The 12,280-nt window shown below is 45.9% G+C and overlaps 1 protein-coding gene across 4 annotated transcripts in view; it reads left to right on the top strand.

The window, feature by feature from the left end:
- LOC308696150 (NAD-dependent protein deacylase sirtuin-5, mitochondrial) overlaps positions 1 to 11,682 on the top strand; it is a 15,136-nt gene extending 3,454 nt beyond the window's left edge. For all 4 annotated transcript variants that reach the window (XM_081374578.1, XM_081374576.1, XM_081374579.1 and 1 more), the window contains exons 4-9: positions 2,062 to 2,287; positions 5,523 to 5,610; positions 5,736 to 5,789; positions 10,604 to 10,727; positions 10,805 to 10,920; positions 11,278 to 11,682. In XM_081374578.1, coding sequence (XP_081230704.1) covers positions 2,062 to 2,287; positions 5,523 to 5,610; positions 5,736 to 5,789; positions 10,604 to 10,727; positions 10,805 to 10,920; positions 11,278 to 11,350 — 681 coding nt within the window. In that variant the 3' untranslated portion in view covers positions 11,351 to 11,682. The remainder of the gene's footprint in view (positions 1 to 2,061; positions 2,288 to 5,522; positions 5,611 to 5,735; positions 5,790 to 10,603; positions 10,728 to 10,804; positions 10,921 to 11,277) is intronic.
- The last annotated feature ends 598 nt before the right edge of the window (positions 11,683 to 12,280 follow it).

A 12,280-nucleotide genomic window follows, 5' to 3' on the forward strand; every position in this document is an offset into this window, starting at 1 on the left:
CCAAAGTTGAACATTCTTCAACTCTCGGCGACCTGTAAAAAACGGCGAACGCTCAGTGCTTCAACGTGAAAAAAACGCTCAGCGCCTCGCTACGCTCATGGCGTTTTAAAAACGCGGCGCTCCCATTGAAAACAATTGAAAAAACACGCCAGCCGCTTGAAAAAACGCTTTGGTTGGACACACGGCCTAACTGCTACTTCGCAACGTTCTACTATTAAAGTATACTACGGAGAACAGCTGATTTGCCGTAGTCTTTACTACGTGACAGATTAATAAAGGGGGATAACCCCAGTTAACCGTTAACCTCTGACTGCCGTTGCCGTTCCATCAGCATCTGTTGCTTACAGTCACTAATGGGATGGCGAAGTTCTCTAAGAGCAAAACGGATCTGAGGACCGTTATTAATTCGAAGAGGGCTTTGTCTAAAAAGAAGTGCTGACGCAACCGGCTTTTGAGGGTAGCCCCCGCTGAGATCACCTCATTTCACAGTGCCCGTTTTTTCTCGGTGCCATCAGGGGACCGTTCTGCCAACCCCGCCTTTATACCGGGGCGTAGAGGGTCCCAGCGAGCGTTTTCCCGAGGGGCGCTCACTCCCTCCGAGGAGGGGGCTAGAGCAGTCAGACCAGTTGTTTCCTGCCGGTAAACTGTGGAAACTGTGGGAACTGTGGGCTTGGCCTCTGAGGGGGCCCAGCTCATAAGTTCAGGTCTCTCAACCGAGGTTGTGGTTATCCCCCTCCGTGGTGGCACTAGCTGCTTACCACATCCCTTTGAGTGGAGTTTCTGTGGGGAGACACCCATTAATAACTTGTTTCCTTCGTGGCCAGCAGTCTGCACTAAGGCATCGACATGGGACTTGGCCGTTGTACTTGAAGGCCTCTCCCTAGCTCCGCTCGAGCCCATTGAAGTAGTTGCTGAGAAATACCTTTGTTCTTGCTATCTCGTCTCTTAAGAGAATTGGAGACATTTAAGCATTCTCGGTTTCACCCTGGTGCTGGGATTTCTCGCCTGGCATAGTAAAGGCCTTCCTTCACCCTAGGCCTGGCTATGTTCTGAAGGTCCCTACTAATACTGTTAGACCTATTATACATAAGACTTTCTGTCCTCCTTCTTTTCTGACGTCAGACCAAGAGAAACTAAATCTGCTGTGCCCTGTTAGGGTCTTAGATGCTTAAGTCCACAGAGCTGCCCTGTGGAGGAATTGTGAACAGTTGTTTGTTTGCTTTGGGTCACCCAGAGAGTCCTGCATCTAAGCAGAGAATGAGCAAGTGGGTGGTCGTGGCCATCTCACTTGCTTACGAGTCGGCTGGTCAGCCTTCACCGTTGGCTGTTCGAGCTCACTCGACTAGGAGTATGGTTGCTTCTAAAGCTTAGTTGTCAGGAGTTTCCTTACAAGACGTTTGTGATGCGGCAGGCTGGTTCTCACTGCGCACATTCGTGAGGTTTTGCGATCTTGACTTCTGCTCCACTCCAGGGGCGCAGATGTGCACACTGACTTCACACGGACGGACACTTGCTCCCATGGCGTCGTGGGTATTAGCGTTCCCATAGTGTTTCGACGCAGCTCAAGTTCCCTTGAAAGGAAACGTCTCGGTTACGTATGTAACCCTAGTTCCCTGAAGACCTGCCACACTCCTGGCATGCCCGTGATCGACTTGCTTCAGCCTTTAAAAAGCTGGCGCTGTTATGATTCAGGTGTGCTTTATAGTTTCCTGGTCGATGAGGTCGCCCGCCTGTGACGTTCCGTCTCGCCATTGGACTGATTCCATATGTGCTTCATGATGCACTCACACAGGGGCGTTCCCACAGTGTTTCGACGCAGCATCTCATTCCCTCTTCAGGGAACTAGGTTTACATGCGTAACTGAGACGCTTTTTGTAGTAACAAGGTGGAGGAAAAACACCAAAAAAATTATCAACCAGCTTTGGGAAGTCGTTATACCCTGTTGTTCAAATTCACCAGGTTACAGTCCAATGCGATTACATGAACTATCATTCTCAGGAAAAAGAAAGTGTAGTCCAGTGTTGAGCATGTGTGTGTGTGTGTGTGTGTGTGTGTGTGCAGGATCTGGCCACGCCGCAGTCGTTCTGCCGTCACACCAGCAGGGTGTGGGAGTTCTACCACTACAGACGAGAGCTGTGTCTGCAGGCCGAGCCCAGCGCCGCTCACAGGGCCATCGCCGAGTGTGAGGAGCGGCTCCGCCGACAGGGCCGATCGCTGGTGCTGATCACGCAGAACATCGACCAGCTGCACCAGCGCGCCGGATCCAAGCACGTGCTGGAGGTCCACGGTCAGCCCAACTACAGTTCTGTGTGTGTGTGTGTGTGTGTGTGTGTGTGTGTGTGCGTGTGTGTGTGTGTGCGGAACACGACTTCTCAAGCTGTATAACGTGGAATTTCACAGAATTTGTCAAATATTTGATGAATAAATAAAAAGCAGGTCAGTGCACTTAAAGGATTAGTTCATTCCAGAATTTAAATTTCCTGATATTTTGCTCGCCTCCACGTCATCCAAGATACTAATGTCTTTCTTTCTTCAGTCGAAAAGAAATGTTTTTGAGGAAAACACTCCAGGATGTTTCTCCATATAGTGATTTCAGTGGGGTCCAACGGGTCGAAGGTCCAAATGTGAGTTTCAGTGCAGCTTCAAAGTCTCGATACGATCCCAGCCGAGGAATAAGAGTCTTATCTAGACAAACCAGCGGACATTTTATAACAAAATAAACATTTATATACTTTTAACCACAAATGCTGGTCTTGCACTAGCTCTGCGATGCGGCACACATTACATAATCACGTTGAAAGGTCACGTGTGTTCCGGTTCAAAAATGTAGGATAGAGCGAAAAAAACATCTTATTTTCTCCTCCAACTTCAATCGTCCGATATTGTTGTTTTACTTTTTATTTTATTTATTTGTAAATAACGTTTGATTTAGTCTTTACACGTTCACTTTGTAAACACTAGGTCTGTATTCAATGTAATAATGATGATAATAAATTACTTTTAAATTCGATTAACTAAATTAAATTCGATTATTATTAAATAAATTATTATTAAAACTTTATTTTTTTTAAGACGAAAATAAAAGCCTGATGAAGGTTAAGGAAAGGCCTGATATTCCTGATGATGTGCAGTGCAAACCGGCATATGCTGGATAGTGAAGTCGTGCTGTAGAGACGGATTGGCAGGGAGGACGAGAAGCTCAGTCTTTGCCAGGTTGAGCTGCAGGTGATGTTCCTTCATCCATGTGGAGATGTCCGCCAGACAGCTTGAGATCCGGGCAGCTACTGTGGGATCATCTGGTTGAAATGAGAGGAAGAGCTGTGTATCATCAGCATGGTAAGAGAAACCATGTGCCTGTATGATGTGTCCCAGTGATGTGGTGTAGATGGAGAAGAGGAGGGGTCCCAGCACTGAACCCTGGGGAACCCCTGTGGTCAGTTGATGAGCTTTGGATACCTCGCCTCTCCATTCAACCCTGAAGGACCTACCTGTGAGATAGGACTCAAACCAGTGGAGAGGAGTTCCTGTGATGCCCAGTGATGAGAGGCTGGACATAAGGATCTGATGATTCACAGTGTCGAAGGCAGCAGACAGATCCAGGAGAATGAGGACTGATGATTTGGAAGCAGCTTTTGCGATCCGTAGGGCTTCTGTGACCGACAGTAATGCAGTCTCGGTTGAATGCCCTTTCTTGAAGCCGGATTGGTTGACATCCAGCTGGTTGTTCAGAGACAGGAAAGATGTTACTTGGTTGAAAGCAACTTGTTCAAGTGTTTTCGCAATGAATGGTAGGAGAGAGACAGGTCTGTAATTCTCTACAAATGATGTGTTTAGTGTTGGTTTTTTCAGCAGTGGAGTAACCCGAGCTTGCTTGAATGCTGTGGGGAAAGTGCCAATATGGAGGGATGAGTTGGTGATGTGTGTGAGTGCTGGTAGAAGTGTGGGAGAGATGGCTTGTAGAAGGTGTGAGAGGATGGGGTCTAGAGGGCAGGTGGTAGGATGACTGGAGAGGAGAAGTGTAGATACTTCTTCCTCGGTTAGCGAAGAAAAGGAGAACAGAGGGTTATTGGCTGTGGAAGGGGTCAGACTGGGTTCCTGTGTGTGTGGAGCTGAGAACTGACTGCTGATAGTTGTTGTTTTGTTGGTGAAGAAGTTAGCAAAATCGTCAGCAGTTAAAGAGGAGGCGGGTGGTGGTGGAGGTGGACAGAGGAGAGGGTTGAATGTCTTGAAGAGTGATCGTGTGTTAGAGGCGCTGTTGATCTTGTTGTGGAAATATGAAGATTTTGCGGCATGAACATCCACAGAAAAGGAAGAGAGTTACAGTATTAGATAGAAATAGTTGTTAGATTTATTGTAAATGCGGATGTCACTACCTGTAACATTCCAGAGTTAATTTGGTTGTTGAATGCGGTTGTCACTCTGTTCAACTCTGTTCGTGGACAGAACGGGATTCAACACTTAGAGGTGAACTGACAACCCAATTCAGATTATGGCTAAATGACATGACTCTAGTAGATAGAGTTCAGTTTCAGATCTGCGTTGTTTTTTGTTCTTCTTCTTATCAGACCCGTGTGTTTTCTTTCGTCTCAGAACTAATCACCAAAGATTTAAATGACATGAAACTTTGAAGGAATTGATTCATTAACTGATTCCCTGTTTGGAAGCGCTGGAAACGGCACTCACTGGCGACCCCTGCTGGTCAGAACTGTGAAAATGCTGCAAAAAACATTGAATATTGAAACATTTATTGAAAGTGAAAGTGTAAACTATACGGTTAACAAATCATCTAATACCATTAAATATCAAACCAAATACGTGGTTCGCGCATCTTTCAAACATTGGCCCACAAGATTGATTTTATTTCACATACTGATCGCATTTCATTTTGATGGTATACATTACGTTTACTTTCTGGCCACAATGATTTCTCTAGCAAAGGATCATAAAGTAGTGATGGACGCTTTTGAAACACGCTTCAAGAAACCTTTGTGAATCGTTTGCTTCAAACCAGTGATTCTGAGCACGTATCAAACTGCCAAAGTCATGTGATTTCAGTAAACGAGGTCCATAACTCTCGAAACGTTTTGAAAGTTCACTGGATCGCCTTGTGATCTGTTTCAACCAGATTTATACATTTGTAGACATTTTTAATGACACATTTGTACAATAGAAAAAAAGAGTTTTAGTTAGTAGTTTCTTATTTGACTGAATAACAAAAAAACAAGCTCTCCATAAAACCATAAATCACTGAGATGTATTAAAATAACATATTATGATGACACTTCATATTTAATGGTGATAGATGATTTGTTAATAGCATATTTTACACTTTCAATAAAACATTTGCAATTGGTTTGAAAAAGGTTTTTATAAATGTCTTTTGCTGCATTTCCAGTGTTGTGACCAGCAGGGGTCGCCAGCGTGTGGCGTTTCCAGCGCTTCAAGTGAAGTTGGTTTTGGTTTGGATGAATATTGGCCCTTTTTTTGTGTTAGTTTGACAGATTTGTGGTTTCTGTGTGTAGGTAACCAGTATCAGACCAGATGTGTGAGCTGTGGACATGTGGAGGTCAATCACAAGAGCCCCATCTGTCCATCACTGGAGGGCAAAGGGTGAGTCCTGTCATCATTCACTCGCCCGCAGACCCATGAGCAGCGCCGCTGATAAAGCAGATCCACGCCACTGTGATGATGTTTCAGTAATGCGAGGTCACCTGACACTTCTCATCCTCTGTCAGGTCACCTGACCCTGATGTCCCCGACGCACTCATACCTGTCAAAGACCTGCCCAGGTATCACACCGAATCCATTTTAAGTTTTATGATCTACATTTTAATGGTTAATTAAATGATGCATGCCTTTTCATTACTAAACATACCATTAAATCATTAAACATACCATTTAACAGCAATTTATTAAAAGTTTAACAAAAATTTTATGAGAAACAGCCTTATGAAAAATGTTTTATTTTCCCCAAATTCCATTTTAGTTATTCTGGATTCTATTTTTTTCTATAAAGGTGTTTCTATAAGTTTTCTATAAATTTTACTAATGAGAATGCGTCTATAATTAATTGAAATCATGAATCTTAAACTTTTAATAAATTGTTGTTGTTCTGTGCTTCAGATCCCTGTGTTTCTGATCCCTGTGTTTCAGATCCCTGTGCTTTAGATCCCTGTCCTTTAGATCCCTGTGCTTTAGATCCCTGTGTTTCTGATCCCTGTTTCAGATCCCTGTGTTTCAGATCCCTGTGTTTCAGATCCCTGTGCTTTAGATCCCTGTGCTTTAGATCCCTGCTTCTCAGATCCCTGTGCTTTAGATCCCTGTGTTTCTGATCCCTGTGTTTCAGATCCCTGTACTTTAGATCCCTGTGCTTCAGATCCCTGTGCTTCAGATCCCTGTGCTTTAGATCCCTGTGTTTCTCAGATCCCTGTGTTTCTGATCCCTGTGTTTCAGATCCCTGTGCTTTAGATCCCTGTGCTTTAGATCCCTGTGCTTTAGATCCTTGTGTTTCTGATCCCTGTGCTTTAGATCCCTGTGTTTCTCAGATCCCTGTGTTTCTCAGATCCCTGTGCTTTAGATCCCTGTGCTTTAGATCCCTGTGCTTCAGATCCCTGTGCTTTAGATCCCTGTGTTTCAGATCCCTGTGTTTCAGATCCCTGTGCTTTAGATCCCTGTGCTTTAGATCCCTGTGCTTTAGACCCCTGTGCTTTAGATCCCTGTGCTTTAGATCCCTGTGTTTCTCAGATCCCTGTTTCTCAGATCCCTGTGCTTTAGATCCCTGTGTTTCTCAGATCCCTGTGTTTCAGATCCCTGTGCTTTAGATCCCTGTGCTTTAGATCCCTGTGCTTTAGATCCCTGTGCTTTAGACCCCTGTGCTTTAGATCCCTGTTCTTTAGATCCCTGTGCTTTAGATCCCCGTGCTTAAGATCCCTGTGCTTTAGATCCCTGTGCTTCTCAGATCCCTGTGTTTCAGATCCCTGTGCTTTAGATCCCTGTGCTTTAGACCCCTGTGCTTTAGATCCCTGTGCTTTAGATCCCTGTGTTTCTCAGATCCCTGTGTTTCTCAGATCCCTGTGCTTTAGATCCCTGTGTTTCTCAGATCCCTGTGTTTCTCAGATCCCTGTGCTTTAGATCCCTGTGCTTCAGATCCCTGTGCTTGAGATCCTTGTGCTTTAGATCCCTGTGCTTTAGATCCCTGTGTTTCTCAGATCCCTGTTTCTCAGATCCCTGTGCTTTAGATCCCTGTGTTTCTCAGATCCCTGTGCTTTAGACCCCTGTGCTTTAGATCCCTGTGCTTTAGACCCCTGTGCTTTAGATCCCTGTGCTTTAGATCCCTCTGCTTTAGATCCCTGTGCTTTAGATCCCTGTGCTTTAGATCCCTCTGCTTTAGATCCCTGTGCTTTAGATCCCTGTGCTTTAGACCCCTGTGCTTTAGATCCCTGTGCTTTAGATCCCTCTGCTTTAGATCCCTGTGCTTTAGATCCCTGTGCTTTAGATCCTTGTGCTTTAGATCCCTGTGCTTTAGATCCCTGTGCTTTAGACCCCTGTGCTTTAGATACCTCTGCTTTAGATCCCTGTGCTTTAGATCCCTGTGTTTCTCAGATCCCTGTTTCTCAGATCCCTGTGCTTTAGATCCCTGTGTTTCAGATCCCTGTGCTTTAGATCCCTGTGCTTTAGATCCCTGTGCTTTAGATCCCTGTGTTTCTGATCCCTGTGCTTTAGATCCCTGTGCTTCAGATCCCTGTGCTTTAGATCCCTGTGTTTCTCAGATCCCTGTGCTTTAGATCCCTGTGCTTTAGATCCCTGTGTTTCTCAGATCCCTGTGTTTCAGATCCCTGTGCTTTAGATCCCTGTGCTTTAGATCCCTGTGTTTCTCAGATCCCTGTGTTTCAGATCCCTGTGTTTCAGATCCCTGTGCTTTAGATCCCTGTGCTTTAGATCCCTGTGCTTCAGATCCCTGTGCTTTAGATCCCTGTGCTTTAGATCCCTGTGCTTTCGATCCCTGTGTTTCTCAGATCCCTGTGTTTCTCAGATCCCTGTGCTTTAGATCCCTGTGCTTTAGATCCCTGTGCTTCAGATCCCTGTGCTTTAGATCCCTTTGCTTCAGATCCCTGTGCTTGAGATCCTTGTGCTTTAGATCCCTGTGCTTTAGATCCCTGTGTTTCTCAGATCCCTGTGTTTCTCAGATCTCTGTGCTTTAGATCCCTGTGCTTTAGATCCCTGTGCTTCAGATCCCTGTGCTTTAGATCCCCGTGCTTTAGATCCTTGTGCTTTAGATCCCTGTGCTTTAGATCCCTGTGTTTCTCAGATCCCTGTTTCTCAGATCCCTGTGCTTTAGATCCCTGTGTTTCTCAGATCCCTGTGTTTCAGATCCCTGTGCTTTAGATCCCTGTGCTTTAGATCCCTGTGTTTCTGATCCCTGTGTTTCAGATGCCCGTGCTTCAGATCCCTGTGCTTTAGATCCCTGTGTTTCTAAGATCCCTGTGTTTCTCAGATCCCTGTGCTTTAGATCCCTGTGCTTCAGATCCCAGTGCTTTAGATCCCTGTGTTTCTCAGATCCTTTTGTTTCTCAGATCCCTGTGCTTTAGATCCCTGTGCTTTAGATCCCTGTGTTTCAGATCCCTGTGCTTTAGATCCATGTGCTTTAGATCCCTGTGCTTTAGATCCCTGTGTTTCTCAGATCCCTGTGCTTTAGATCCCTGTGCTTTAGATCCCTGTGCTTTAGATCCCTCTGCTTTAGATCCCTGTGCTTTAGATCCCTGTGCTTTAGATCCCTGTGTTTCTGATCCCTGTGCTTTAGATCCCTGTGCTTCAGATCCCTGTGCTTTAGATGCCTGTGTTTCTCAGATCCCTGTGCTTTAGATCCCTGTGCTTCAGATCCCTGTGCTTTAGATCCCTGTGTTTCTCAGATCCCTGTGCTTTAGATCCCTGTGTTTCTCAGATCCATGTTCCTCAGATCCCTGTGCTTTAGATCCCTGTGTTTCAGATCCCTGTGCTTTAGATCCTTGTGCTTTAGATCCCTGTGCTTTAGATCCCTGTGTTTCTGATCCCTGTGCTTTAGATCCCTGTGCTTCAGATCCCTGTGCTTTAGATCCCTGTGTTTCTCAGATCCCTGTGCTTTAGATCCCTGTGCTTTAGATCCCTGTGTTTCTCAGATCCCTGTTTCAGATCCCTGTGCTTTAGATCCCTGTGCTTTAGATCCCTGTGTTTCTCAGATCCCTGTGTTTCAGATCCCTGTGTTTCAGATCCCTGTGCTTTAGATCCCTGTGCTTTAGATCCCTGTGCTTTAGATCCCTGTGCTTTAGATCCCTGTGTTTCTCAGATCCCTGTGTTTCTCAGATCCCTGTGCTTTAGATCCCTGTGCTTTAGATCCCTGTGCTTCAGATCCCTGTGCTTTAGATCCCTTTGCTTCAGATCCCTGTGCTTGAGATCCTTGTGCTTTAGATCCCTGTGCTTTAGATCCCTGTGTTTCTCAGATCCCTGTGTTTCTCAGATCTCTGTGCTTTAGATCCCTGTGCTTTAGATCCCTGTGCTTCAGATCCCTGTGCTTTAGATCCCTGTGCTTTAGATCCCTTTGCTTCAGATCCCTGTGCTTGAGATCCTTGTGCTTTAGATCCCTGTGCTTTAGATCCCTGTGTTTCTCAGATCCCTGTTTCTCAGATCCCTGTGCTTTAGATCCCTGTGTTTCTCAGATCCCTGTGTTTCAGATCCCTGTGCTTTAGATCCCTGTGCTTTAGATCCCTGTGTTTCTGATCCCTGTGTTTCAGATGCCCGTGCTTCAGATCCCTGTGCTTTAGATCCCTGTGTTTCTAAGATCCCTGTGTTTCTCAGATCCCTGTGCTTTAGATCCCTGTGCTTCAGATCCCAGTGCTTTAGATCCCTGTGTTTCTCAGATCCTTTTGATTCTCAGATCCCTGTGCTTTAGATCCCTGTGCTTTAGATCCCTGTGTTTCAGATCCCTGTGCTTTAGATCCCTGTGCTTTAGATCCCTGTGTTTCTGATCCCTGTGTTTCAGATCCCTGTGCTTTAGATCCCTGTGCTTTAGATCCCTGTGCTTTAGATCCCTGTGCTTTAGATCCCTGTGCTTTAGATCCCTGTGCTTTAGATCCCTGTGTTTCTCAGATCCCTGTGCTTTAGATCCCTGTGCTTTAGATCCCTGTGTTTCTCAGATCCCTGTGCTTTAGATCCCTGTGCTTTAGATCCCTGTGTTTCTCAGATCCCTGTGCTTTAGATCCCTGTGTTTCTCAGATCCCTGTGCTTTAGATCCCTGTGCTTTAGATCCCTGTGCTTTAGATCCCTGTGTTTCTCAGATCCCTGTGTTTCTCAGATCCCTGTGCTTTAGATCCCTGTGTTTCTGATCCCTGTGTTTCAGATCCCTGTGTTTCAGATCCCTGTGTTTCTCAGATCCCTGTGTTTCAGATCCTTGTATTTCAGATCCTTGTATTTCAGATCCCTTTGTTTCAGATCCCTTTGTTTCAGATCCCTGTGTTTCAGATCCCTGTGCTTTAGATCCCTGTTTCAGATCCCTGTGCTTTAGATCCCTGTGTTTCAGATCCCTGTGCTTTAGATCCCTGTTTCTCAGATCCCTGTGTTTCCTCCTTAGGTGTGAGCAGAAGGGCTGTGATGGGCTGCTGCGGCCTCACGTCATCTGGTTCGGGGAGACTCTGGACTCACACATCCTCACTGCAGTGGAGAAGGAGCTGGAGACCTGTGACCTGTGTCTGGTGGTCAGTTTCCGCACACACACACACACACTGCTGAGGCTGATCTGCTGAGTCTGAGGTGTGCTCCTGTCCTCTCTCAGGTGGGCACGTCCTCTGTGGTGTATCCGGCAGCCGTGTTCGGCCCACAGGTGGCGTCCCGAGGCGTTCCCGTGGCCGAGTTCAACACTAAGAGGACACCGAATACAGCACGCTTCAGGTGAGCTCGTGACCTGGACCAGAAACCCCACAATGCAGCTGAACAGAGAGCACGTTTCTGAACCGTAGTAATGGACAGCGATAAGGAACCTGGAACACTTATTAAACCAATAAAACATGCACACCTGGGTGAAGAATATTGCGCTTTACTCTTGATCTTGCTAATGCTAACACTTTATTTGGTTATGTAGTTACTGTAGTAATAAGAGTAAATTATGCATAATTACATGCAACTAACCCTAAACTAAACCCTATAGTGAGTGCCTGATGTTCATTTCATGAATACATGTTTCTGAACAGTAATAATGGACAGATTGCTGTGGTGATGTGACGTTCATGAGATCTGATCTGGTTGCAGGTTTCACTTCCCGGGCCGCTGCTCGGAGACTCTTCCTGCCGCACTGGCGCGCCACGAGTCTGAGCTCATCTAATGGTCTTCTCACGCTCACCGGATCAGCTGGAGATGAACACACACAGCAATCTCAGATTCATTCCTCTGCTTCTGAAATATGGACTCTTGTATATACGTAAACTGGAAATGGGCCAGAGTAAGCTCTCATGAACGTAAGTTTAGGCTGTTGAAAGTTTCCCATGTGCCTTCTCTTAAACCCTGACGTGTTTACAGCATGATTGTGGGATACAGTGTTTGCCTTCTCTTAAACCCTGACGTGTTTACAGCATGATTGTGGGATACAGTGTTTGCCTTCATATGACTCCAGTAGTTTCAGCAGTAATCACCAGCGAATAAAAGTGTTTTCCACAGGCTGTGTCTTGATTGTATCTGTGGCTCTTCCTGTAAACTCTGGGAAAATGTCAACCTTTCTCACTCACTATGTCAACTAACCCCTGCCACTCCCACACCAAACACACACTCACTCACACAGACACACACGCACACACACTTAAAGGCTGATTTATACTTCTGCGTCGGACCTACGCCGGAGCCTCTACGCTGTAGACTAAGCGTTGGTTTTCATTTATAATTCTGCGTCGTTGTCCACGTTGACGCGCAGTTACACATGCAGAGGGAGCATGTGAGACCCGAGGGAGCGGCTCTAGCAGACCAATCACAGCGCTTGTGTCCGCGTAGAATTGACGTGTTGTTACACTTTTGGGGAGGTGCAGGTCAGGGTACGCCGAAGGGTACGACGTGAGTTCGACGCAGAAGTAGAAATTAGGCTTGACTGACTCGCACTCCCACACCAAACACACTCGTCTCGAGCGGAATGTGGTGTGTGATCAGAAACGGTAAAAGCCTAAATAAGCAGCTTTTGTGCAAAGCTGATCCTGAGATGCTGGAGTTCTGTGAAGTCTTCTGACAGATGAGCTGGTTTGTTTGCTTTGTCATTTTTGAACAATGG

Source organism: Scardinius erythrophthalmus (genome assembly GCF_964197995.2).
Source record: "Scardinius erythrophthalmus genome assembly, chromosome: 9".
NCBI classification, from domain to species: domain Eukaryota; kingdom Metazoa; phylum Chordata; class Actinopteri; order Cypriniformes; family Leuciscidae; genus Scardinius; species Scardinius erythrophthalmus.